Source organism: Heliconius melpomene, chromosome 7, assembly GCF_056956725.1.
Source record: "Heliconius melpomene rosina isolate 202511_hmr_F chromosome 7, ASM5695672v1, whole genome shotgun sequence".
NCBI classification, from domain to species: Eukaryota; Metazoa; Arthropoda; class Insecta; order Lepidoptera; family Nymphalidae; genus Heliconius; species Heliconius melpomene.
Genome location: NC_140395.1, coordinates 6,385,211 through 6,413,134, shown reverse-complemented (window position 1 = coordinate 6,413,134; position 27,924 = coordinate 6,385,211). Strand labels below are relative to the sequence as shown.

The window sequence follows — 27,924 nt, the reverse complement described above, 5'->3', positions numbered from 1 at the left end:
ATGTTTATATAGCAATGTTAAAAGATGGGTACTAAATAAAACAAACATTTCCTTATAAAATTATCACTATTTATTTACAAATTACTTTAAATTAACAATAGTCATTGTTACTTGAAAATACTCAAAATGTCCAAAACTTGTTCCAAGGTAATACATACCCTACCTACCTTCATATAATTGACAAATAAATATTTTTATTTCATTTATTAATTATAAATATATTGGAATGAGAATTCTCACAAATGTCATTAAAAAAACTGAAAATTACTTTGCTAGTAAACTAAAACATAAACAATAATAAATATTAAACATTAATAATATTAGTAAAAATTGCCATCACGAAGAAATCTATGTGTAGGAGAAAAACAACGACCACAAAGGAAAAAGATAGGAAGAAAAGATAAGAACAACATAAAATTTGGACAAAAATGTAGTATAGTTCATTAATTTACTATAATATGTATTAATTTGACTAAAAGGTAAATTAAAGGTTTATTGTAGTATTGATTTTAAAATTACATGTCTTGAAACGGACTTATTGACTTTTTCTTTATTAATATTAAAAAAATAAACCAGTTATTCAATAGCTACAGATTAAAAATATAAATATTAACTCATACTCTAAATATAATATCTGACAAAAAATATATATTAATATTAAAGTAAATCAAATAACTATTATTATTGGATGTGACAAACAAAAGCGGAATTGTTCATTGTATCTAATACAATTGTCTATTTTTATATTCACTAAATATGTAAAAAGAAACATCATATACTATAATAAAAATCTGCTTTCATATGTCATTTCCTTGGCCGATGATAGCAATTCAAACTAATTAAACTAAATAACATTTAAGTTAAGTTTAAAATTCTTAGAATACTTGTGCTTATTGTGGCCATTTTATATAAAATATAAAGGGCGTCATATTATAATATCAGTATTTGTTATTTTTTTTTTCTTTAAAAAAAGTCCACAAATACTAAGTAGTAAAATGTTAGACAAAAAAATTCAATATGAATATAAGGTCATATAAAAAAACTCTGTAGCTCTCAGTGGCAACATCAATTCGAAAGGGGGTTTTTTAACGCTGGTACGTAGAGTACCACTGTACTGGAACATCTGTAAGTAAATATATAAATATAAATAATATTTATAATTTTATTATACGAAGCTTCACACTGCGTCCCTCAAATAGCAAGGTAGGCAAAAGGAACCTAATGTGAAGATCGAATGTGAAACACCGCGCTTAGTCGCTTACTTGAGCAAAGAAAAGAAAACTACTACGTCCCCGGCTGTTGTGGCAAAGCTGCGAGGTAACACATGGCACCACAAGGGCCTCAAAAAAATTGTGTGAACAAATAAACATATATCAAAAATAATTGACTTTTTTGTCCTTATCAAGCTACGTTGAATTTTATATAGTAAGTAATGAAGCCAGTCGTGACGCAGGAGCAAAAGTGTGACTGTAAACGCGACCGGTTGTGGGTTCGATCCCAACTCGATGAAATGAAATATTTATTTTAATTTATATTTCCATTTCTTCACTCTGGTGTTCAGGCAAACTGCGACGTTGAATTCCGCCACTCAACACGCAATGCCTCCAAAATTCAACGGAAAGTGAGGAACGGTCTTGTCGGTAATGTCTTAACACTAGGTTCCATTGGCCTATCCTGCTCTGTGCGGGCATACAGCGTGAAGCTGATTTATTTATTTTTTTAAATATAAAAAATATATATTCTTGTCAACCTCAGTCGGAATCCGAGCCATCACTGAAGTGGTACTTCTTCTGCGGTCGCGAGCGCGCTTTGGCTCGCGGAGCTACCGGGCTATCCGGTATGTCGTCTTCGCTGTCACTGGACGCTTTCTTCACTTTCTTTTTGGGATTAGCTTTCTTTTTATCCTGTAATATGTAATTTATATGGTAAATAAGACCACCAGGACAGATTTTTCTGTAGGAAATAATATTAATAACACTAATATTATGAAAAAAGTCATTAATAATATTATAAATAAAGTTTGTCAGGTATAAAAAAACAAAAAATTAAGCAAGGAATTTTTGTTGTCAAAAATCTTATCATCATCATCACTGTCTATAAAAAGAGGCAGATCATACCTTTTTACTATTAAAAATGCTATCGTCATCATCACTGTCTTGACTCAACAATACTTTAGCCGGTCTTTTCTTAGGTTTCTCCTTCTCTTTCTCCTTTTCCTTGTCAACATTCATAAGTTTTCTTTTCGGAGCTGGTTTCTTTTTGGGCGATGGAGGTTCTTCATCGCTTGATAGGACTGCTTGTATTGTTTCTTTGCTTTTTTCTAATTCTTCTTTTTTCGTATCTTCTATTAGGGAGTCGAAGAGGCAGTCTGTAGATATAAAATATATATTTTTTTAAAATAACAATATTATTTTTTTGTATTCTGTATTTAGTAGGGTAGGCAGCAGAGTTCTTAATACACACAATATCGCGAAAATTGAGCAATTAACACTAGGTGCCCCCACATACCCTACTATATATGTAAACCTTTTAAAAAATATATATTAATCGACTAAACTATAAAACCCTATACCTGAATCCATCTCAGATGGTTTCTTATCAGCATGTTTCTTAACATTGAAGTCATCATCGTCATCGCTGAGGGCCATCATTCGAGGTGCTTCATTATCAGATTCTATTTTGTTCTCGAGTAATTCTACTTCGGAGTTAGACTCAGAGTTGTCTGAACCATCTTTGTATTTTTGTACCTGCAAAGTTATCAGATAATTTTCATATAATTCATTTATTTAGCTATATTCATTTGGTTTTTTTTAAGTGTTTAATAGTACACTTGCTAAATGCGTTTTTCCATAATTAAATGGTTCATTTACTTTCTAATAAATGTAACATGTGTTGTATTGTAGTCAGATTATATTTGTTCAAAAGTTACGTAGGTATGAAAAGTTACGTAGTTTACAAATAGGTACGAAAAATATTAATGAATGAAGATTGAATAAGATTACTTTATTGAGTCTTTTATTATAATAAAAATAATACTTCATTGCACACAGTTATATATTACTAGCGGACGCGCGCAGCTTCGCTTGCGTATTTAGGGGTGAATTCTAAAAAACCACGAAATATGTGTTCAATGAAATATTTTTAAGAGTCTAAATTTCAAATTTTATAAAAATCGGTGGCGATTTAAAGATTTTTCCATACAAACTTTCAACCCCTTATTTGCACCCTTAGAGGGTGAATTCTAGAAAACCATGAAACACATGTCCAATTAAATATTTTTAAAAATCTAAATTTAAAATTTTATAATAATCGGTGGCGTTTTAAAGTTTTTTCCATACAAACTTTCAACCCCTTATTTGCACCCTTAGGGGGAGAATTCTAGAAAACGATGAAACACGTGTTCAATTAAATACTTTTAAAAATCTAAATTTCAAATTTTATAAACATCGGTGCCGATTTAATTTTTTTTCCATACAAACTTTGAACCCCTATTTCACCCCTTTAGGGTTAAAATTTTTCAAAATCCTTTCTTAGTGGATGTCCAGATTACGAAAGTAAACTTTTGTCCAAATTTAACGTTTCTACCATCAGCGATTACGGCTGTGCGTGCGTCTTACCTCAGTCAGTGAGGACAAGTCCTTTTATATATATAGATAACAAATCAACAAAAAAATACATACATAATAACTAACATAATATGTGCAATGGCGGCCTTATCACTCATTACAAGTGATTTTTCCATGCAAACATCAAATTCGATTTCCAGGCGACCATCTATGCTTCAGTTATTTATAAAATATTTTAAGCACACACAATATAAATTGTTTTAGTGTCATCCATACAGGTGAAATCGATAGGAACACCAAATTATAAAATTACCTTAGTAGCAGCTCGTCGTGTCGTCTGTCTCTCTCTAGGCGCGGGCGGTTCCACCATTTCCACGTCAGATTCCGACATTTCTCCTGAACTGCTGCCGCTGAACGTCATCTTCTTTTGGGCCTGAAATTAAAATATTTTATTGTCTTTAGATATTTTCTTACATTGTTTGATTAATAGATAATTTCATTTTTTTAATAACATTTTTTTTTATTTTATTTTGATGAGACTCAAAACTGTAATTTTGTTTATTACCTTCTTAGGTTCTTTCTTAAATGTAAGTTTAGTCTGTTTCAAGCCGTCAGATTTATCGGCCTTGTCTGCTTTGTCCACTTTGTCGGCCTTTTCGGGTTTCTCTTTCTTCACGCGAGCTTTTGGTTTCTTATCACCACTTGCCGGACTTATACCAGTGGGATCATCCTATGAGAAAAAAGTTAAGTACTAATGAGCTGAGATTTTTACCATTCATCACCTAAAACACAAATACAAACATATTTTTACTTTTTGGCCATTATAAACGACACATTATGTATATATATTTTTTAATTAAAGATATCCCAATAAAATTAAACTTCCAACACGCAATGCCATAATATACAGTCAGATACAATCAATGATACAATGGTGATCACAACAATAGGCAATTAAAACTCCCATCAAATGGCTGAACATATTTTCTTTAATCATCATGAATCATTCATTAAGTCACCTTTCAAACACTTATAAAATAACCAAAAAAAAAGCTACTCACAGGATCATATTCCTTCTTAACTTCCTTTTTAATCTTAGCCTTTTCAGCTGCTTGTATCCTCTTGATGAGGTCCTCCGATATCTTCGGCTCGACACGTCTGCCGTTCTCCGACGGAGCGATGTCCATTAGGGACTTACGATTCTTTTTATTTGCACCCTATTGTGAAAATAAATTAAAACTATATTTATGAACGATATAATAGGAATTTTAACATATATCGAGAATGTATATAATAAAATAAAAACTGAAGAGTTTGTTAGGTTGATCACGCTAATCTAAGGAAATACTACTACTAAAATTGAAAAAAATATTTTCACATAGTCTTCTAGTTTACATAGTCCGTTTTACACTACGTTAATAGGCGAGCTTAGTATATATCTCTTAGTTATTTTGATTCGGCCACGGGAGCGAGGCCGCAATCAAAAGCTAGTATTTTTAAAGGACTATTTCTTGTTAAATATACTAGATTCACAATTTTATTAAAAAAACATACATTATTATAAAGTGTGTGTTACCTTCATCCTTTCCATCTTTGCATAGAAAAGAAATAATAAAATTATTATAAAATATTATAGTATAAAAATATTACAAAAAGCACCACACAACTTTTTACTCAGATGAAAAAAATTATGCGACTTTTCTTTACCAAAAAAATAATAATATGAATAATCTAAATTGTTGCTAATATGTTTAGTTTCAAATATTTATAATTTAAAAAAATTGTACCATAGCTTTAGAAGTCTTCTTATTGACATTCGCCTCTTCTTCCCTCTCCTTCTCTTCTACTTCTTCGAGACGAATCAAGAATGTGTCCAAATCTTCACGCCAAAGTAACGATGGTGTTTTTGCCCTGGTTAATATATTTTTTTTTATTTTTAGTTTCAATTTTAGCTTTACGCTGCACGGAGGGAACCTAGTATTAAGACACTCCGTCCCCAAGTTTCCGCCGAATTTTCAAGACATTGCGTGTTGAGTGGAGGAACTAAAAGCTGCGCTTTGCCTTATTACCAAAGTGAGGAAATAAAAATATTAGTTTATTCCCTCGACGGTTGTGTATTCAATTCCTAAATTGAATACACAACCGTCGCGTTTACAGCCACTGCGCCGCGATTAATAATATAATTGAACCCTACTAATATTATAAATGTGAAACATTATGGAGATGAAAGGATTTCTTTTCACTTTAAAGCAAAAACTACCACACGGAGTTAGATGAACCTTACATTAATATAGTTTATACATCAGAATAACAGAAAGCCTACAATTTATAGAAAGATTTGATTTGATCCTAAAGATTAATATAACAATATCCCAGAGTGAGGAAAGGAAAATAAATCATTTTCCCTCATTGGAATTCCACCCACAATCGTCGCGTTTACGGAAAATCCCTTAAAAAGATTTGAAACAATAAATTACTTCAAAATAGTGAGCTCAGAGAGCTTCTGATCTCTTTGCTTGAGCAGTTCGTCCTTCTTCTCTTTGGTGAGCATCCACATGGACATTCCAAGCAGATAGTTAAACTTCTTGACCTCTTTTAATTGCTGGAATGCTTTTTCTGTGATTGGAAATTAAAATATAATTTTATATGTACATATATCACTTTCATTAAATAAATAAGATATATTAAAGGCCTTTCAAACTCGTCTTTACAAATCAACCCACAACCGACCTGTGTAGACACGCAGGACGGTCGTGAGTTCGATTCCCACTCGGAGAATAGAATTAAGTTGTTGTAACAAAATAAGTTATACATTCTCCACTACTCCATACAATCTCCACTTTTTTTTAAATATTTTATATTTATATGTATTTAAATTTATATATTTTACTATATTTTTTATTTATTTCTAGACATTTAATATTAATACATATACAAGTACATCTTCACTAACCAGAATCCACAGGTTTCCCTTTAACCTCCTCAGGCTCAGGTTCCTCTTCAGATTCTTGAGGATCATCGTCCTCTAAAGCAGTCAATCCTTGCATTTTACTTGCCCTCTTCTTCCAATCAGCAATTGGATCAGGCGCGTATCCTAGGAGAAAAGAAATTATATATTATTAACAAAATAAATAGTAAAAAAAGCCGTGTTAAGTCGTCGTGGCGCTACAAATCATATGCTTTAAATATCAATTCTAATACTAATATACAAAAAGAAAATAACAAAAAACTCACCTCTCTTAATAAGCTCTTCTACCATAACTTTCCGTTTCTTATTTTCAACCACTAGTCCCTTATCGCACTTCTCTACTATGAAACGGGCTTGATTTGTCAGTTTGTCTGCTTCAGCTTGTAACTGCCCTTCCAAGAATTCCTTACGTTTTGCGTAGTACTTTAGCCTCACGTCGTAGAAATCGCGTAGTATCTCTTCTACTTTGTCGAATCTAAAATAATATAAAATTTAATGACTGGCTCTGACTGACTGCAAAAAAATTATAGATCAAAACTAACAAATCAACTTACTTTTTCAAACAATTATTATGATCAAATGCGTTCATACAAGTCATAGATATGGTTGTTTGCAATTTGAACACTTTGTGAATACCCTCAGCTTCGACCTCCGCCAGTTTACCCGGTAATAGAGAAACTACGAAACGCACTGTTGTGTCTGTGTTGTATTCCTGGAATTATGAAAATATTAAATAAATTATAGAAAAAAAATTGAGATTTCTTTTGAAATATACCAATCAAGGAAGACTGCACACACATACACAGTAGTAATTACTATGTACTATCGAACTCACAACCATCCCGGCCTCAGTCAGCCGCTATACCACTGCGCCGCGGTAGTCCTTATAAAATAATACACATAATAATATCCCCAAGTGTTATTCAAACTAAAACATTTTATCACATTCATAATATATAAAGATACATAAATAAAAATCAATACTCACTCTATATTCAGATATCAAAGGCTTCACTTTATCTGTACCTAGCATTGGTTCTAAAACATTCTCCTTATAATTCTGCGTCCACGTGCCAACCGGAAGTTCGGTTATTTCTATTTTCTCATTAGGCAAGATGGCGGCCTCACCGGAAATGACGTATTTATCGCTAAAACCTTCGATTGTTCCCCGGAAGTTTTTGTACCACGGATGCATTGTTACTGGCTCTTCGCCGTCTAACATTCGCCTGTAACGGAAATTAATAATAATTTATAAGTATTATTAGTACATGTCAATGTCCTATTTTATATAACTACTTAAAAAGGTCGAGATTTAATTCATTATTTATATATATAAAGAAAATAAATCAGCTTAACACTATATGCACACAGCAGGTTAGGCAGAGGGAACCTAGAGTTAAAACACTCCATTCCACATTTTCCGACGAATTTTACCATTGCCTTTATATTTGACCATAAAGGCGAAACCATAGATCCATAAAATAACTTTAAAATTATTGTTTTAGCTTCACGCTGTATATGAGGTAGAGGGAACCTAGTGTTAATACACTCCATACCCTAATTTCAGCCCAATTCATGAGACATTGATGTTGAATGGCGAACTTAACGCCGCTGTTTGTTTTGTTATCAGTGCGACGAAATGACAATAATACATAATTATTATAAGCGGGGATTGAATCCACAACCATCGTGTTTACAGTCACACGTTGTGACACTTATTCCTCACAATCTTAATCTCACCTAATATTAGCAACAATATCCCTAGGATTGTAATTGGGTATTTTAGTTGACCAGCCGGTGCCGATGCCCTCAGCACCATTCACCAGGACCATGGGTAATATGGGAATGTAGTGGACGGGCTCGATCTTTTGATTGTCTTCAAATTCGTGCTGAAAAATAATATTTAAATTAAATATATGTAAAATAATGGTCATATAGATTTTGTATACTGATTTTTAATTATTTTATAATTATAACAAATTCGTGTCCCAGGAAGGCATTAACGCTTCGAACACTTCCTTCCTGAAGGATGAATTATTTTCATTTCCTCGCCCCAATAACAAGACAAAGAGCGGTGTAGAGTTCCGCTACTCGATTCAAAAATTGAGCGTACAATTGGGACTGGAAAAATAATATTTAAAATTCTCATAATTCATATATTTCATTATGCACTTTATCTTCCACGCGCAATGTAGCTGGAAAATCAAAATATTCCTCCTCATGAGTCCACACTACATTGTCTTATTCCTTAGATTTTATGACGTCTCTAATTAAACATCACCCTAGAGTCTTATGCTAAACTCATCACTGGACTCCAGGAAGTTCTTGTTGGACCCCATATAGTTATGAATAATAAAAAAAATACTTACCACAAGCAAAGGATCATCATGAGGATGAAACACCAGTCTCGTCAACGGGGACATGAGTGTGAAAATGTAACGGGGGCTCGCAGCATCTTTGCCGCCAGACAGGCGGGTACCAAACTGACCACGGGGTTCCAATAGGTTAATGTTGTTCGACCCCACATAGTTTTGAGCCAGATTCACTATTGTCATCGCTAGGGACTGTTCACCTGTTTAATTTGGAGGGAGTTAGTTATTGTATTGTCTATAATTTATAAATATTATGCATTTAATGCATTTATTATTAGGGAAATGTACAAAATAAAAAATTTACAATGAACAGAAAATTTTATAAATAATTCACAATCTGTGAGGTCTATCGCTGCTAAACAATAAAATAACAAACCAAAGAATGTTCACAACAGCAGTTTTCATTTATTTTGACAACAAAAACTAAGCCAACGAAAATCGAATTATATTGACTCCTTAGAGTGAGCTGTGACGTTACATTGTGTACTTAATATATCATACCTATTCTAAATATAAAGCAGTTTTTTTTAAATGTCTTAATACTTGCAAAGCATTTACTTTATAAAGTATTGGAAATAAAAATGGTGCACTTTTGATATTCAAAATTATGAATATAAAAAATTGTAGATTGTCACTGTGAGAGCTATTTATTATATTAAATAATTCCAAATTAGTAACAAACAGTTATGTAGCACCTACGCAAAGATATCCAGTACAAAGGTACTAATATCGCTCAATGGTGCGTACATATATTCTATATTCCTATTACAAAGTTTCATGTCTAAGTATTTAGAGCACTAATCTCATTTCTATTTGAAAACGTAAATAAAACGTACATATTGTTAGCAAACTCATATAAAAGAGGGTGGATATAGGTGAAAAAGATTATAAAACTAAGGAAACTCGTGTGAAGTATTGTTATTAGGTGATACATATAAGGTATTTCAATTACATAGAATCTCTTTCAGGATAATTTAGAAACATACAGATGACATGTCTTTTTTATAAAACTTTAACTGCTTCCGATTTATGACAATAAATTAAAATTGTAACTGATCACAAAATGGAATATGATGAAATGGGAAATCAAAAGAAAAGGAGGAAACTCCTCCTTTGAAAATTTAGTTACCAATGTATTGTCTTTAAAGTGATAATGTTATTAAAACCGGAAATAATACATAATAATAAATAATTGTGTAGTTCAAGCGGGCGAAGCCGCGAGCGGATCACCAATGTAAAATAAAAATTTCTAATACTAACCGTGGTGATAAGCGGAGTGTTCAGCAACTGAACCAGCCAGTTGCGCCACTTTCACTTCCCTCTTATCATTACGTTTTACACATGTGAAGATCACTTTACGCTGGCCAGGCTTTAAGCCATCTATCATTGATGGTATTGATCTGGAATTATTTGTTTAGGTTATTTTCGATATTATATAACAAGTAACAAGTTAGTGGTTTTTTAGTTTCTTGTTGCGATTATCAACGCGATGGTCGTGGGTTTCATCCCTACTGGGGGAAACCAAATATTTAATAATTTCTACACTCTGATGTCGAGATAAAAGCACAGCATTTAGATACGCCTCTCAACACACAATGCCAGGACTCGGTGGAAAGCGGGGAATAAAACGATTAATATTAAATTATATACTTAAATAAATGTATCATTTTCGTAATATTTTTATTGTATAATGTGCAATTATAACTCACCTCACATTATCTCCATTAGAGAACAAAACCAACTCCAAATTAACAAAATCAGAATAACTAACTGCTTTTGTATCTTTTGTGTACAAATATCTTTCTGGAAGCCCAATTTCCTTCCTCCGTTTTACTTCATCCATGTGACTAGTCAACCATTCTTTCCGTTGATCCGCACCTTTCTTGGAAAAAGCGAGTTCTATATGATGGTCATCTGTTGGTCCACTATAACGGAAACGGATTCTGTGCCTGTCCATATTCTGGAAATACTCTTTAGCCTCCTTTGAAGTGGAGGTACCCAAACCTTTGTAGTACTTTATATTGTATGTGTGATGATTTTCCGTTTCGCGTTTCCATTCTTCAAACTCGGGTAACGAATAAAATGAAATTTCTTTATCTTTTTTGGTTGCCTTAACAATAGGTGTGATGAATTCTTCTAAAAATGGTAATTTAAGAAGCTCTGGCCAATTGTGATGTATGAAGTTTATAATAAGTCCCTTAATGTGAGAACCGTCGTGATCCTGATCGGCCATTATCATCACTTTACCATAACGCAATGTCTTCAAATCATCCACAGTACTATATTTCTTTTTATATTTAAGACCAATTATTTGAATTAGGTGATTAATTTCGACGTTTTCAAGTACTTGTTTGTGTGAAGCGTCTCTTACGTTTAACGGTTTACCCTTTAAAGGGAATACGCCATAGTGATCTCTTCCCACTACACCGAGACCCGACACAGCCAATGTTTTAGCTGAGTCTCCCTCGGTAAGAATTAACGTACATAGATGAGAATTTTTACTTCCGGCGTCATTAGCATCTTCTAACTTCGGTATTCCTTTCAATTTACTCTGTTTTTTACCAGACGCTTTAACCAATTCCGTTTGGGCTTTAAATTTGGCCCAAGATAACACTGATTCAACTAAACCTGATTTAGATACTGCATTCACGAATTTCTCTGAAAAGTTGCATTTTGATCCAAAACTTTTGGCTTGGAGTGTCATATTTTCTTTAGTTTGAGAATCAAAGGTTGGGTTCACTATGAGAGAGTTAATAAATATCCACATATGATTTTTGACTTGGAAAGGCTTAATATTGACGCCTCCTTTATTCTTCTTCTTTAACACTTCTAGAACATTCTTGACCACACTGTCAGCCACTGTATCAACATGCTTACCACCTTTGGTAGTAGCAATGGAGTTAACAAAAGACACCTGTTGAAAACCTCTGTCGGAAAGTGTTAAAGCAACTTCCCAACGATCATTAACTTTTTCGTAAACAACCTTCAATGGCTGCCCGTTTTCATCTTCTTTACCTTTAATATATAGATCTATATAATCTTTAAATTTGTTAATTTTCAACCTTTCCCCATTTAAATAGACTTTAACCCCTTGACTGGATGCCGCCACATCATAAGCTCTACGAGACATTAACAATACAATATCATCTTCTAATTTCTCCATTTTGAATTTAGCCAAATCAGGGCTAAACGTCACTTTTGTAAAATCATCGTCTTTACCAGATTCCTTGACTTTGGGTTCCGAAGCCTTAGTCATGTTAGAACCCCATGTCTGTTTGAAATGTTTCTTGTACTGTTTAGATGCAGTTTCGACTGTGAATTTAGTTGAAAATATATTACAGAGCTTAGCTCCGTAACCATTTCTTCCTCCTGTCACTTTTTCTTCTTCATCATTATAATTTGATGATGTCAATAAGTGTCCAAATATCATGGTTGGAACATACATTTTTTCTTCTTTATGCATCACCACTGGGATCCCACATCCATTGTTGTATACAGATATTGTATTTGATTCTTGATTTATGTCAATTTTGATTATGTCCATTTTAGCATCTCTTTGCTTGTTATCAGCTGCATTTACTAATATTTCGTCATATATTTTGTATAAACCTGAAATTCGCAAATACATTATTTATTAAAATCATTTAGTTAACAATGTGTTTTTGTTTGGCTCTGACTGTAGCTAAGATTTTTTTTTATTCTAGAGTAATATTCAAATTCAGCTGAACCCGCAATCCCTTTTTAAAATGGCAGAAAATAAAGAACTGGTTATATTAACAGTAAGTTCACTTTCCTTCCCTGTTATAAGAAGAAAAATGCACAGAACTGCAAAAAATATACATATTTAAATATAAAAGTAATCACCTGGTACATAATTCAATTCCCGTTGAACCATACACTCCTTCTCCTTATCATACACCCACATTGTCTCAGTGGCCCGTTCAACGGAACCTATGTAGGTATCCGGACGCAGAAGAATATGTTCAAGCTGGGATTTCTTTTGATATATCTTTTCAATGGCACCTTTTTGACCCTTCGCAGGTGCTTCTGTTGTACCATTTTGAGTACCATTACTCATTTTTGCTATCATTGACTAAAAAATAAATTGTAATAAATTGTTGAAAATTTTATAGTAGGCTATATTTGTGGTAATTGTGGTTCAACAACAGAGTACCTGACAGTATGTTCGTGGATTCTATTCCCACTTGGGGAAACATTTGAACAATGAATAAATATTAGTTTAAGCAGCGGCAGATTTAATTTTTAGAATATTTTAAGTAAAATAGCAATATCATTTTTCCCTCCAAAAGTTGGCCATAAAAGATAAAATATAAATAATCAGCAGATTTCCTATTTATCACAATTTATAGCAATGTTGGAAACATTGTTAGTAGTAATAGTGACCGATAACAATAAAAAAATGTTTTTTGCATGTTATGAAAAATGTCTGGCAACAGTGATTGATTTCCTCAATTTTCATTTCCCCGCTCTGCTAGATAATATGATTATAAAAAAATTATTATCAAATAACAAAGGTAAAATAAGAATCTATCAAATTAGTTTAAATATATGTAGAAACATTTTATTTTTCACTATAAGATATAATCGGAACTGAATTATAAAAAAATCAAGAAATAAGTTTATATACATATATTAGAAAATTTATCTGAAGGTAGTTATGAAAATTAATTAATTTATATTAAAATAAGCTGCTCATTTTGTTTTTTTTTTTCTCTGCTAAATTTATGTCAATGCTGTTATAGCTATATGTAAAAACAAATGTTAAATACAACACTTTCATATATAATTTTTATTTTTTTTAAATTAACGATTTTTTATTTTTTATTGAAGGTAGTTTATTGAATGTTACTTACCTATCATATATATGGTAAATTTTCGTTATTTAAATATATTTTTTTATATTAATGTAAATGAGATAAAAACATTCTAATTACACCAAAAGCAATTATAATATATTATTTATATTATTCAGTGACATTGAGCGTATAACTTAAATCTATTTCTCATTATTTCATCACAACATCTATATCATATTAAGGCGTATGAGTAAATAATTTTAACATATGGATACAAATAAACAAGCAAAATTTTGACCGTTACCAATCAAAATGCCGCCAAGATCTGACCGCTTCTTACCTTAATATCAGCCATCTTGTGTGTCGTCCTTATAAAACGTGCGCGATCAACGCTATACCTGGATTGCCTTAAAAACAAGACAATATAATGTTTAATACTAATGGCTTTCGTAAAATAACATTTTTAGTGTTGTAATACACGATTAGCACACCCGAGACGAAATAACGAACTTGACAAAGACGCCGTGAACAAGCGTAGACTATAAACATAAAGTATTAACTTCATTTTTATTGTCTATGGCATGTTGATCGACGTTTGATGTTAAAATAATGATCGTACGGTATATAACTTATAAGTTATAACAATAATATTCACTCAGTGTATTTTGGTTCATTTATATCATATATTATTAATAATATTGTTACATATTTTATCAAAGCTATATTAAAATGAATTTATAAGAATAAATTAATATAAATTATACCGTATGCTTTTATTTAATACTGTATTATTGAATTAGACATCTGAACGAGTGTTTTTATTTTAAAAATATACTCTTTAATTTTTTTTTTTGTAGTGTAAGTACTATTACTGTAACGTAATATATTTCATCATTAAAAGCATAGATAATCGTTTACAAGAAAAAAATAAAAAATATATCAATACTTTATTGGTTATCTGGGGCTTGGACGTCATAAATTGACGTTTCTACTTTCTAGGTTATGTGTTTTAAATATAAATAATATTGGTATTGTTTAAGGTTTTTTTATAATTTATTCAAATTGCATATTAAGATGTCTTTCCTAAGTTATGCATCCTTAGTATTAAAAAGAGCTGCTTCATTTCGCTACCCTATTAGCAATGCCATTGGTAAAGTAAAATGTAAGGCTAACTACAGTTCACAATCAGTTGTAACGAAAACTATTCATGATGTAAATACAAATGTAACGAAAGATGTTATACTATTTAAGTACGAGAATCCAAAATTTTTCATGTATATGAATGTATTCGCTGTCGTTCAATATATGTTTTGGACATATCTAGGCTTGTTTTCTTTACAAAATTTGAGAGATGCACCAGTCGATGAATCAAAGATTACAGAGGACACTCCATGGTTTCGAAAAATTAATTTAGGACAAAATAAATACAGAAATACCTTAGGAGCAGTGGCAATTTTGATTGGTAAGTAATAATTGTTTTAAGATATTTATCTATACATTTTTTTAGCTTCACGCTGTATCCCGCACGTAGCAGGGTAGGCAGCGGGAGCCTATTGTTAAGAAACTCCGTTTCTCACTTTCTGCTCAATTTTTTGAGGAGTTGTATGTTGAGTGGCAGGGGATCAAACTCACAAATGGTTGTGACACTTATACCATTGGGTCACAACAACCTCATTTCAAAATTTGCCTTAAAATATTTGTTTTTTACAGGAACAGGATCACTGGCAATGATATGGATGTACACATTAAAGTCAGTTCGATATTTAATATTAAACAAAGGTGGTAGACATGTTACATTTGTGACATACACACCATTTAGAAATAACAGAATGATGAAAGTTCCAATAGAATTTGTATGTTGTAAGGAAAATAGAAAAACGGCAAGAGTTCAATTACCTCTTAAAGTTAAAAATACTGTAATGCATTACATGTTGGACATGAGGGGTGAATTTAAAAATCCTTTATTATTTGACTGTACTGCAGGATTGAAAAGAATATGGTAAAAGCTTATGAGGAAATTTGATCAAGAAGTTATTAGTTATTACTAATTTATTTTAAGAGCGTATGTTGTGATCTATTTTGTAAATAAATATGTTTAAGTAAATTCATATCTTTTCTCTTGTAGCCCCTGACTGGTAATACAATGGTTGTGGATTTCATCTGCTCTTGAAGAATGATCATACTTAAAATATTTCCAGTTCTCTACTCTGAAAGACAGCAGTGTTGAGTTCCACTACTCAATACACAATGTATAAAAAACACTAGGTTCCCTCTGTCTACACTGCTGTGTGCAGGATACAGAGTGAAGCTGATTGAAAATGTCTAATCATACATTACCAACATAATTTTATTTTAAACTATTATTTTGTGACAATGTAAATGAGTACAACCAAATATATTATTTGAAAAATCTTTATTATTTTAACTAAACTGAAAGTAAAGTTTGAATCAACACAAAATAAACAAGAAGTACAATTGATAACAAAAATAATTTCTCTTCATATTTACAAGTCCACTTTCACATCAGACACAAATGTGCAATTTTAAGTATGTTAGCAATTTAATTAGCATTTAAATTTAAAACTTCAATTAAATATTTTTAGAATACATAAAAATCAAATTGAACATAGATAAAAGGATTCAATTCTCTTGTTTGTCATTCAGAGCCCTTGCATGATTTTAAGGATTTGATTCCTGATATGTTCAAACTTTTTTATGAATTCAAAAATATTATATTTCTTTCCTTAGCATGAAAAAAAATAATATTTGAAGCATATAATTAATATAACATATTTGTGTCTAACTTTACATGAAAATCAAAGACAATCCACAAAATATATATAGACCATAGACATGTGACCTACAGAAACTACTCATCGCTTATTCTATTACTACATAATATTATAACTTTCCATTTAATTCTACAAATGCGTCATCTAGCTTGCTACAACAAGCTACTGAGGATTGACGGAGATATAATTATATTAAAAAGTTTCTATATACAAAAAGAAATCGGTCAAGAGAGAGTTGGACTCGCCCACGGAAAGTTCCGTAGTAAATTGACGATTATATGTCAAAGGGAAATACAACTTATAAAAAATGTAAATTTTTTTGTTATGAAGTACGGAACTCTAAAAATAGTTTCAAACATACTATTTTGTATAATATAGCTTTCACACCCCATTATGACGAAAAAAGTTTAAAATCTATACATTTAACAATTTGTATCCATCAACCCCCAACTTTTAAGTACAATATTATTCCTTATTTACAATAAATTATTATTTTTAAAGTTTCTACTAATAAATTACAAGTTAAGGCTCTGTGTTATCACACAGGAAAAGCAGTGCACATTTAAATTGATTTAACATCAAAATAAAAACATGGATATGACTTCAAAAAATACTTGACACTAAGTTCACATCCACTTTATATTGTGATGATTAATAATTTCGACGTTTAAGTGTTTGACATTCACCAATCACAGATAAAAAAAAAATATACGTAGATTATAAATATAATATAATATGCATTGTTTCTCACTGCATTGCAGTTACTTATTAAATTACACTTCACCATTGATCTATCATCCAATAATAATTATTAATAATATTAACAATTTCTATCTAATTACTATTTATTAAATATATATTTTTTGTGCTACAAATAAATAAGACCGTTATGCTGAAAAGGCTTAAAGCTTAAAACGAAAAACCAATATTATAACTTTCGTTATTTATTTATATTTGACATAAACATTAAGATATTTTTAGATAAAAGTTTTGATTTTTACGCAATTTGTAAAGATGTAGGCAGAGACGGTCTCTTGTATAATGATCACTGTGAAATACCTTGTTACAATTTAAATATGACTATACAACTAAAGCACGCTACGCGTACAATTTCTTACAAAAATATATACATTAAACACGTGCCAATTTAATCACTTTACTCAATTACTATGAAGTACTTATAATAAAACAAAAAAAACACACCCACTGAATGTTAGAAAAAGGAAAAAGAGACATTTTTTTAGAACTAGTAATCTTTTCCCTTAACTTTTTATATGAAATTAATCACACACATTCTTCATTCAGTCTCATATTCTTAAGAAAACTTCAGTCAACATCTCGACAAGTCATAACATTACAATATAGCATGCAATACTAATTGAGCTATATGCTATTTTTTTTCTTCATGCATCCTTATTATAGGAGGGTAGACAGAGGGAACCAACCTAGTGTAAAGATAGTAAATTAAAAATAATTTAAATATAATAATGATTACCCGAGTGGGGATTCATACTTGCATTATTTATAATTTATACATAATGAGCTCTATAACCAAAAGAGCTAATAAAGTTTTAGTATAAAAAATGTGTCCGCCGTTACAATAAGCCTGTTCATTCATTTTTACACTTCTCAACGGTTTTACGATAGATATTTTTGCTATCGAGTACAAATAAAGGCTTAATTAATAATCTGATTTATTAAGTACAATTTGAAACATGTCTTTCTATAATCAAAGTATTAACAAGTTGACACTTAATAAATGTTTTAAAAACATTTATCATGTCAAAAAATATATTGTTATTGATTGTTAGATAGTCAGTATGTGAAGTAATCTTAATAATCATTTTAATAGATAATACATATATTTTTATTTTGTGTAGATAAATAAACAATAATAGTAAAAAAATACATGTTGATCTCAGATGGTGTATACACATTAATTATACGTTGCTAAATTAACTTTTTTTTTTTATTATCAAGAATTTAAAACAGTTTTTTTTATAAACAAATCAGTGTAATCACTTCAATCACAGGAAAAATTGTCGTCAAAGAAAATCATATAATTTATATTTACTTTAAAATAGTATAGACTCAGTCCAAACTATTTTTTTTTGTAAGAAATTATATTATATTAGTGAAAATGTTACTTTAAAAAAACCATTTTATAACACTTATTTTTCAATGAAATTGTTGAATTAATAAATCGATTTAAAGTAATGTCATCTAGTATTATTTACTCTATCAAATATATGTAACAAAATAGCCCAGGCTCTATCATTTCTCTTCTATTTTTGTACTTCACACAATCACTTTTTTTTATATATCAATAATTTTTCTACTGCCTAATAATCTAGCCCTTGACAAAAAATAACAAAATATCGTTTTGATAAAAATGCTCTAATGATGAAATAGCGTCGCTTACATCGTTATTCTTTTAGTGGCAAACTTAGAAATTTAATAAGAAGTAAAAACCAATTTTAAATGGCGAGATACATAAAAAACGCTAACGTCAATCTTTGTAGACTATTCTTTAAAAGTTTAACTGTCTAGCAGATAAATCTACTAAATTCTATACTATTATCATCATAAATTTATTTTATTTTTCTTACAAACATACATCACACATCAAGTGAAGAAATTTGTTGTCACTTTTACATGAAACTAAGATATCACATCAATATATATAAATAAATATTAATCTGTTTAATGCACATGTTAATCTGGTAATTTTTTTTATGACGACATTTTATGTTATACTTCACACATCTGGAAAGGTTTACTGGCTCTGAATTAGGAAATAACAGTAAATAACGAAGCCAACTGATATCTACAGATGATTGCATGAAAAAATAATTAGAACGAAGAATAAGGAGTCCTTGGAAACGATTTTGGTCTCTTAGGGAAATAATAAAGGATAAAGATATGCCAATGAAAGGAAAAAAGAAAATATATGAAATATGCATTATGCCATGCTTACTATATGGTTGCCAGACATGGGCATTGACAGAAGTACAAGAAAGCAAATTAATAGTCTTCCAAAATGCAATGGATTGGAGTGTTTTAGGTATAAAAAGGAAAGACAGAGTGAACTTACAAGAAATTAAAAAGGAAACAAATTTCAAAAATGTACACACAGCTTACAGACAGCTTAAATGTTAAGGGAAAGTAAAGAAAAATGGACTAAGTTAGTAACGGAATGGTACCCAAGAAATAGCAAAAGAAATAAAGGTAGACAACCGAATAGCTGGTCCAGTATGGACCCGTCTAGCAAAAGACAGGAAAACATGGAACTCTTTAGAGGAGGCCTTTGTCGATAGACAAGCTGTTTTACCAAAACATCCAGTTGCCGATGAATAAAATTAGACAAATAAAATTTAAAAAATCAATTTAGTTTATAGAAAATGGGTATGTTATGAATATTTATTGTAAAGAAAGAAACAGCAATAAAGGCTATTTTATTTTATTTATTTATTTTATACTGCGTCCCGCACAAAGCAGGGTAGGTAGAGGGAACCTGCGAACCTAGAGTTAAGACACTTCTTTCTTCTTATTTTTATAGTGTTATAACAAAATTCGTTAGAATTCCAACGTTTGATGAATTGAAACATAATTTTTTTTTCTTATTATGTACATAAGTATGTCTTCACATGACTCCCAATCTTGTGGAATAATATTAGGACATTCGTTTCCATTTTAAGCTTAACGAAGGTCTGTGTTAATTTAATATATTTAATAGACCTTAGTTCATCTATGTTGAACGAATACAATATTAATAAAAACAATAATCCAAATATACCAAATTAACATAATATTTACAATAACAACTTATTAAATCATTCCAACAAAAGCACTTAGCTCTCATTCTTGTACCATTAAAGTCGTTATTCGTAACGTAAATCGATACCTTAATTCCCAATCCAGATCCTGAACCATACAAGAGACGCAGAAAACGTTATCATCAATTTTTCGTAGACCACATACGAAAAACAACGTTATTATTATAGCAACACTATCATTTGTTTTAATAAAATAGAGTTAGCTGGTTTGCGAATTGGGATATCGATATTCTCCCCGTATTTAAACTTTAGTTCTGTTTCTCCAGGAAGTCCGAATTAGTTCAATATCTAGGTCAGTCGGAGTACCTCGCCCGCGTGATGTCGTCGTCGTCTCGTCCCGGTGTGATGCTTTCGATTTCGTCGACCTCCTCTAAGTTCTTTGTGTTTGGATTGCATAGTCTGAAATTAATTAAAAAAATAATAATAAAAAAAAAACCTTTTTTATTCAGTTTTTTTTTAGCTTTTCTACGTATGTTGGTTTTATAATAGAAAGCCATGGGTTTGCCGCATAAAAGAATAAAATTAAAGTATAAAACCATACTTATATAACATTTTAATAACAATGAAGTATTAAGATTATATTTGAAGTCCAAAAAAAAGCCGCACTTAAAAATACCAATGAGCGTCTCAGCTTCACGCTGTATCCCGCATATAGCAAGGGTAGACAGAGGGAAACTAGTATTTCTGGCGAGGTTTTGAAGCATTGTGTGTTGAGTAGCGGATTCGGATTTCATTCCCCCGAGTGGAGACCCCGAGTGGTCGCACGCCTGTGCCCCTGTGCCATATCTGGCTTTATTTTTTTGTCTATAAACTAATATTTTGGTCAAATATAAATTAACTACTTAACACTAAGTAAGTAAGTACAACCCAATATACATGATACACGTAAGGAAAACAATTAATACTGTAACTAATAACACCGTAATAAAACGTATAATGATTCTAATTAATCTTCGCTATCAGTCATTATCACGCTATGTTATATACATAGAAAATTATTATAAATATTTACAACGAATGTCTATCTGACTTTAAGTGTGCTAAATATTAATTAATATAGATTCAAACGCAGCTTCGCTCGCTTTAACTTATTTTTTAGAATAGCCAAAAAATAATATATGTATTTTTGTTCATAAACATTAATTATCCTTTCTAATACCTCTAAGAATATTTGTACAAAGTTTAATGATAATCGGGTGGATAATTACAGTTTTCTACATTTCGTATTTTAGCTCCAAATTGTCTGTCAGTACAGTAATATTACCTGCATTTACAACAAACGATGCACGGCGCAGCTAACAGCAGCAATGGACTCGCCACAAGCAGTAGAAGTCCAAAACCAGCGAATATTCCAACCACCTGAAAGTATTTTGAGATTTTTTTAAAAATAACATAATAATATTATACGACTATAGAAATTAAGTTAAAAATAAGTAAAATTATTAAGTATAAATAAAATTATATAATTATTAATAATTAAATAATTTCTTAAGGGTAAAGTCACCTGAGCACGATGCCATAGAACAGACGCTCGTGAATGTCCAAGTTTATTTTTACACGGTCCTTTGTCGTAGTGTCGCAGCAAGAAGTCATCCTGAAAAATATAATTATATTAAATACTTTAAAAAAATATCTTCAAGCATATATCCTTCTGTTTATTTATTTTTTAGAAATTGAAAATAAATGGCGGCACCCAACGGCGTATTCTGTAGTCAGACATTTTCCACAACAAAGATAATTTTCTTTGGCTTAACAACATTTTTCCTATTCACATAATTACGACGCATTAGCGCCGCTGCGTTGTGGCCATTAAATGCATTATTATTTACTCATTAAATTTAAATTAGTTCACATTTTTTCCTACATATAAATTATCATTCATCATTTCCTTATTTAGTTTATATCGTATGAAGAATAAATCTTGAGAGATGAAAAAAAGGCAATCTTTATTATTTTATAGTTTTTTTACAAAAACTTGGACTGACGTATAGACGTCTCTTCTTTTCTTATATTCTAACTTGAAAAAAGAGTATTTAAATTTGGCTATCTTAAGTTCTGGTCCAATAGGTAATCAGATATGATTTTACAATAAATAATATTCTAAAAGTTACAAGTGTACGTAATAAAAAAGACTGTATGTAGCTACCTACTATAGCTTATAAATTACAAATAATATTATAAGAAAATTTAATTAGTGGTCTAATTAAATTTTCTTATATACAAAAACTATTAAAATAATAATTGAATAATTAGCAAAAAATATATATATTCCATAATAATAATTATAAATACAACAGTTATTTTACACTGTCATTTCCGAATTTAAATAGAACAACCATTAAAAATTCACATTTAGTCGACCAGTTTTAGTCATTGTTTAACTTAACACTTAAACTAAAAGAAATATAATAGGTACTTTATAACGTCGTAGATGGACTAATTTTGTATAATAATGGCATCATTATGTAAATTAGAATGATTGAGTAAAATAACTATAAGTATCTTCGAAGGTAATAAACAAAGAATTAAGATAGCGATTAACAATAAAATTGGAACGACTTAGTAAAAATCATTTGTAAGTATTTTCTAAATGGGGAAGGATTCAAGTCCTTTAAACGTCGAAATGTTTTGTGTTTTGTTTTGAAATTTTAATATATTAAATACTATTTCAGTATTACGTGCCCGAATCGAGGAGACCAGGGTGGGCACGACTATGGCTATTTCAGATGGGCTCACAAAAATATGTTTTTAAGATATCATATTCTTATATTTAGTTTTCTTATAATATATACACATGTATTGTATTATAAATATACACCTTCATCTAGAATCACTCTCTTTTAGTTAAAATTAACTTTATTTCAGATGATTGAAACTAAGATTAATTATATGGTATCCTAACAATTATATAAAGTTATTTAACATAACATAAAAAGAAAGTATGATTTAAATCCTGGTCTTTGATCATTTTTGCGTTCGAACTTCGAAACCGGTTAGAAAGCGTTATACATACTTTCCTCTGCTGCGAATTGCATTACATTATTATGAATATTTAAATATTATTGTATTCAATTTGTATGTGAATGTTGCGAAGTGGAGTAATAGCTTGATGAATTCTTGTTCATATTAATAGTATTGTAAAAACAGATAAATAGCAGGTTAGGCAAAGGGAACCTAGTGTTAAGACATTCCGGTGCTACGATGATAGTGAATTCATCTAATTTTATAATATATAAAAACATGTTTATGACACCTATAATATTACAACCAGTTCAAATGTGCAGGTATGCTCATAAATCTTACACAGTAATAAGGGTCAAGGAAGATCAGTCTTCTAATTATAAATATCACGAGTCCCTGGCCTGATTTATTTACCGATACATTGAAGTGTTTGGTACAGAGTGTAGGTACTCTGTACAGATATTATATAAAGGAATGTTAAACTTAACTAGGCAACGTATACGAATTACGAGGTCGGTAAGATATAAGGATTAAAATTTTTCTGTAATCAACTCTTCTCATGTAAAATACTACCATTATTTTCATTTAACAAGATTCGAAATATAGCATTTAAACTAAAATTTATTATATTTTTCTTTCCACAAATTATTTTAGTTGTTCTAAGAATTTTTTACCTAATTTTGCCTATAATACTATTTGTAACGGTTATGAGTCTCTTGTTTAAGCAATTATTTATTTCATGAAATTTATTTTTTTAACTAATACTTAAACTACCATACAAATGTCATACTCACGTCCAACGAAGCCAAGCAATACCAGCAGAACACATGTTTACATCTCTTGCACATCATTTGGGCGCAACCCTCATCCTTCTCTATCGGCACTCTGCACATTGGGCATAGCTTTATTAGTTCCGAGTCGGGTAAGAGGGGAGCCCCCGCGCCCGCCATGGAGGAAGACGCTGCGGCTGCTTCGCAGGATAGACCGCCGTGCCACTGTAAAGCAATATTTAATATAAATATATCGGTATGAAATAAACAGAATCTAAGAAAGAATTATAAAATGTAAATAGATTTGGTGGTGGTGATGCCTAATTACCAAAACCTCGTAGTACATTTGGGCATCACGATGAAGAGACTAAATGAAAAAAATTATAGTGACTTCAAATCCTAGGCGGGGGAATGCTTTTACTTACTTATTATGTAGGTACCAAGAGGTGCTACTCGGCATTGAGTTTTCTCTCAGAATTCTCAAAGATCATAATTATATTATTATTGTATTTTGGGAGGTAGAAACTAACTTTACCTCCCAAAGTAAAAAAATTTAAGCATTTTGGCTAGTATTCAAACCCACAATTTATTATATATTACGTAAATAACTTAACATTTTCAAATATATATAGATTGCTAAATATTAAAATGAATAAAATATTGTTTTCTATGTAAATGACAATTTCCATCACATTAGGTGATTAAATAACCAAAAGACATCAACGGAATATGATAAATGTTCTATGTTCTATGTGAAGGTTAACAACTTTTATGATTATAAAGTTAAAAATAGATTATGATATTATTATAGAATGCTTGCAATTTTCCTTCGGTAAAAATAATTAAAAACCATCTAGTTTTATTTATGCATATAAATTAATTTGAATATTCATGTTTGACATACAATAACCTCTAAATTTCGGGTTTCTATGTATTTATAATGTCAATCATTTCTTTTTTGTGATATTTTATAATATTATATGATTATAAAATTATTGATATATCAATAAATGTAGAGGTCAATCGTGGCGCAGGAGCACAAGCGTGCGACTGTAAACCAAACAGGTTGTTGGTTCGATTCCCATTCGAGGAAATGAATTATTTCATTTCTTTCTCTCCTTTCCCCGCTCCAGTAACGAGACAAAGATCCTCGTTGAATTCTACCACTCAACACGCAATGTTTTCAGAATTCGGCGGCAAGTTCGTAACGGAAGTATCTTAATAAAAGCGAAGTCTCTTAGATTAGGTTTCCAGGTTCCCTTTGCCTACCCTCTAGCTAACCCTACACAACTTTTTCATTATCACGCTGTAGAAGATAAAGCACGGCGTTGTGTTCCGCCACTCAACAAATAACGTCTCGAAGATTGGGAGTAAATTGAGAGCGAATAAAGACAGTAGAGATAGATTTCTCTAAATTAAATCTAAAAGACAAAAGGAGACCAATATATCGTACCAGTATGTTGTACCAGTATTTCTAATATTAAATTAAATATCACCTAGGTATAGTACACTTGTAGTATCGTGTATAAATATAATAGTATAATTTCGCCAATCATGTTTATGGATAGTTACGCAGATTACATTCAATTAAGCTGCCAATCTGCTGTAATCTGACAACCGACTGTTGGTATTGACGTTGTTATTTAATTGTACGCGTTATTACATTGATCACGTGCTGGGAGTTAGTTTAAATAATTATTGGGTCGCTAGGACTCGAATACGGCTTCGCCTGTTCAATATTATTGTTATATTATAACTAATTCTTTATACGAGTATAAACTTTACAATATGTATATAAGGTATATTACTTACTGTAAAGTTTCATAGCTTTTGAATGAAAGTTGTACAAATTCTCATATTTTTTCAAAAGTTATAATATAAGTTTATAATATAAGTTATAATATAATCTAAGGATGGTAAGATAGAGTCAAAAGATAATATTAAATTCTATGTAGGGTACCCTACTTGGTCTAGCATGGTAGGCAGAGAGAAGTAGAGATCGAAGTCTTAAGAACCAAGACTTGAACGAATGATTGACATTAACATTTTATTAAAGTGTTATTCACACACTAAGAAAATAAATATATTTAGAATCGTATATAAAAAAATTACCATAGCGGGACTCCAATACTCAACTCTTGGAAACTGTGCTTTGGCTACCTAGATTTATTTCGACTAAGCTCGATAAGAACGTATGGTTTAATTGCCTAGAGCGCTTGTACGGTCTCCAAAAGGTGCGGGTTCGACTCCCGCGACTCATTTAAACTTGGACACGAGTATGTTTATTTATTACTTGACAATGGTAAGAACATGTCTGATTGCATAATTATTATTGTATAACTACAAGAACGTTGGATTTTTTAATAATAACTCCAAATGACTTGCAAACATGAAATAATTTGATTTATAATAACAGCATTTCTTTTACAATAGCCCTGTTTCTATTATTATTTTATATTTCTTCTATAATTAATTATTTAATACAAGCAAGGTTATTAAACAGAAGACTATTATAATCATAATGTCGACTTGATTATGTGTTTTTTGTTTAATTTGAAATAATTAAAATTATTTACATATCTACCTACATCGGTTTACGAATACATTATAATTTCAATATTGACAGAAAGATCACTTCTTGTACATAACAAGGGTAGAAGTTACATTTTTTTGTTCTACCTAAACCTAGAGTCAAACACTACTTTTCAAACTTTCCGTCTCACCAAGACAATGCAAGTAGCGGAAATGAACGCCGCTTTCTATACAGCAAAAGTAAACCCACAGCGTCTATATAAAAGAAAAGTCATTATTAAAATTTTACTATGTTCTAATTTTACAGCAAGAATCGAACCCAGGATCATCGCGTATAAACTTAGGATGGCGTCATTTAATCCTATAAATAGTTCAACTCATTCAAATTAGCACGAGAACGTGACCAATTGTACGGATTCTATAAATAAACAATAGCTCGCCATAATGACTTGTTAAGTGTTTTTTGTTCTACCCCATTACGCAGTCAAGATATCAATCAATCATAGTAATCAATCAACCGCGACCGTTACTGATTCTAGTTTTATCTGTTGCGTTTAGTTAAATTAGTAGAACTCTCCTACAGGCAGAGGGAGACTAGTGTTAAAACACTTCCCTACCGACTTTCCGCCAAATTGTTTAGGCATCGTGTGTTGAGTAGCAGGTCTCAACGCCGCACTTTTGCCTCGGCATCAGAGCTAAGAAATGAAAATATTAATATTACATTTCGAGTCGAGAATCGAATCCACAAACAGCGTAAAATTGAAAAAATAAAGCTGCATAAAATACATAATGTTCCTATGAAGAGTACATTTTTCAAAAGAACAGCTTACACAACGTTAATAAAACTAGATAGGATATATATGTCTTTCGCAATAAGGCATTATGAATAGTAGGTTTATTCGAGCAGCGGGTACCAGGCGTTCATAGCGCTCAAAGAGATCTGCAGAAGGTACCATAAAACGCCGCTAGAATATAATAAAGATTGTACCTACCACACATTTACTTTAAAGTAGCTGTAATAGCGTGACTATTATTTATTACATGTAAATTATAGGTAAATTATTAAATTAATTATTAACAATTAATTACATAAAACATTATTGATTATAATAATCAATAAAAATTCATGAATTATTTTTTTTAAGTATTTAATCAGACACGCACATCTTTAAAAAATACTTACCTGTGTCAAGTCAAGTTAAATAAAATAAAGTCAAATCACGTCAAATTAAATATTAAAAAAACCCTGTACCCTGTACCATAAACATATATGCATTTCGACTTCTACAGCTAGGCCTACATAGGCCTCC

At 30.8% G+C, this 27,924-nt stretch overlaps 3 protein-coding genes across 5 annotated transcripts in view; 1 reads left to right on the top strand and 2 right to left on the bottom strand.

The window, feature by feature from the left end:
* Positions 1 to 47: 47 nt before the first annotated feature.
* Top2 (DNA topoisomerase 2) lies at positions 48 to 14,213 on the bottom strand. 2 transcript variants are annotated; one of them, XM_085187681.1, is made up of 20 exons: positions 14,064 to 14,213; positions 12,771 to 12,999; positions 10,616 to 12,515; positions 10,167 to 10,306; positions 8,904 to 9,106; positions 8,275 to 8,423; positions 7,523 to 7,760; positions 7,089 to 7,246; positions 6,801 to 7,009; positions 6,520 to 6,660; positions 6,044 to 6,182; positions 5,354 to 5,477; positions 5,143 to 5,157; positions 4,628 to 4,783; positions 4,132 to 4,296; positions 3,880 to 3,999; positions 2,573 to 2,747; positions 2,118 to 2,368; positions 1,751 to 1,904; positions 48 to 1,123 (listed from the first exon to the last, which is right to left on the bottom strand). In XM_085187681.1, the coding sequence occupies exons 1-19, from the start codon at positions 14,076 to 14,078 to the stop codon at positions 1,752 to 1,754; spliced, it is 4,680 nt and encodes a 1,559-aa protein (XP_085043807.1). In that variant the 5' UTR covers positions 14,079 to 14,213; the 3' UTR covers positions 48 to 1,123; position 1,751. The 2 variants fall into 2 exon arrangements, with proteins under 2 accessions (XP_085043807.1, XP_085043808.1); XM_085187682.1 differs by lacking the exon at positions 5,143 to 5,157.
* Positions 14,214 to 14,676: 463 nt separating this feature from the next.
* On the top strand, positions 14,677 to 15,827 carry LOC146537524 (transmembrane protein 223). Its single transcript, XM_085187574.1, has 2 exons — positions 14,677 to 15,185; positions 15,434 to 15,827. The coding sequence occupies exons 1-2, from the start codon at positions 14,798 to 14,800 to the stop codon at positions 15,724 to 15,726; spliced, it is 681 nt and encodes a 226-aa protein (XP_085043700.1). The 5' UTR covers positions 14,677 to 14,797; the 3' UTR covers positions 15,727 to 15,827.
* Positions 15,828 to 16,117: 290 nt separating this feature from the next.
* Positions 16,118 to 27,924, bottom strand: part of LOC146537522 (uncharacterized) — a 119,493-nt gene continuing 107,686 nt past the window's right edge. For both annotated transcript variants that reach the window (XM_085187572.1, XM_085187573.1), the window contains exons 10-13: positions 24,107 to 24,307; positions 21,856 to 21,945; positions 21,616 to 21,710; positions 16,118 to 20,750 (exon numbers count right to left, since the gene is read on the bottom strand). In XM_085187572.1, the coding sequence (XP_085043698.1) occupies positions 20,645 to 20,750; positions 21,616 to 21,710; positions 21,856 to 21,945; positions 24,107 to 24,307 (492 nt within the window). In that variant the 3' untranslated portion in view covers positions 16,118 to 20,644. The remainder of the gene's footprint in view (positions 20,751 to 21,615; positions 21,711 to 21,855; positions 21,946 to 24,106; positions 24,308 to 27,924) is intronic.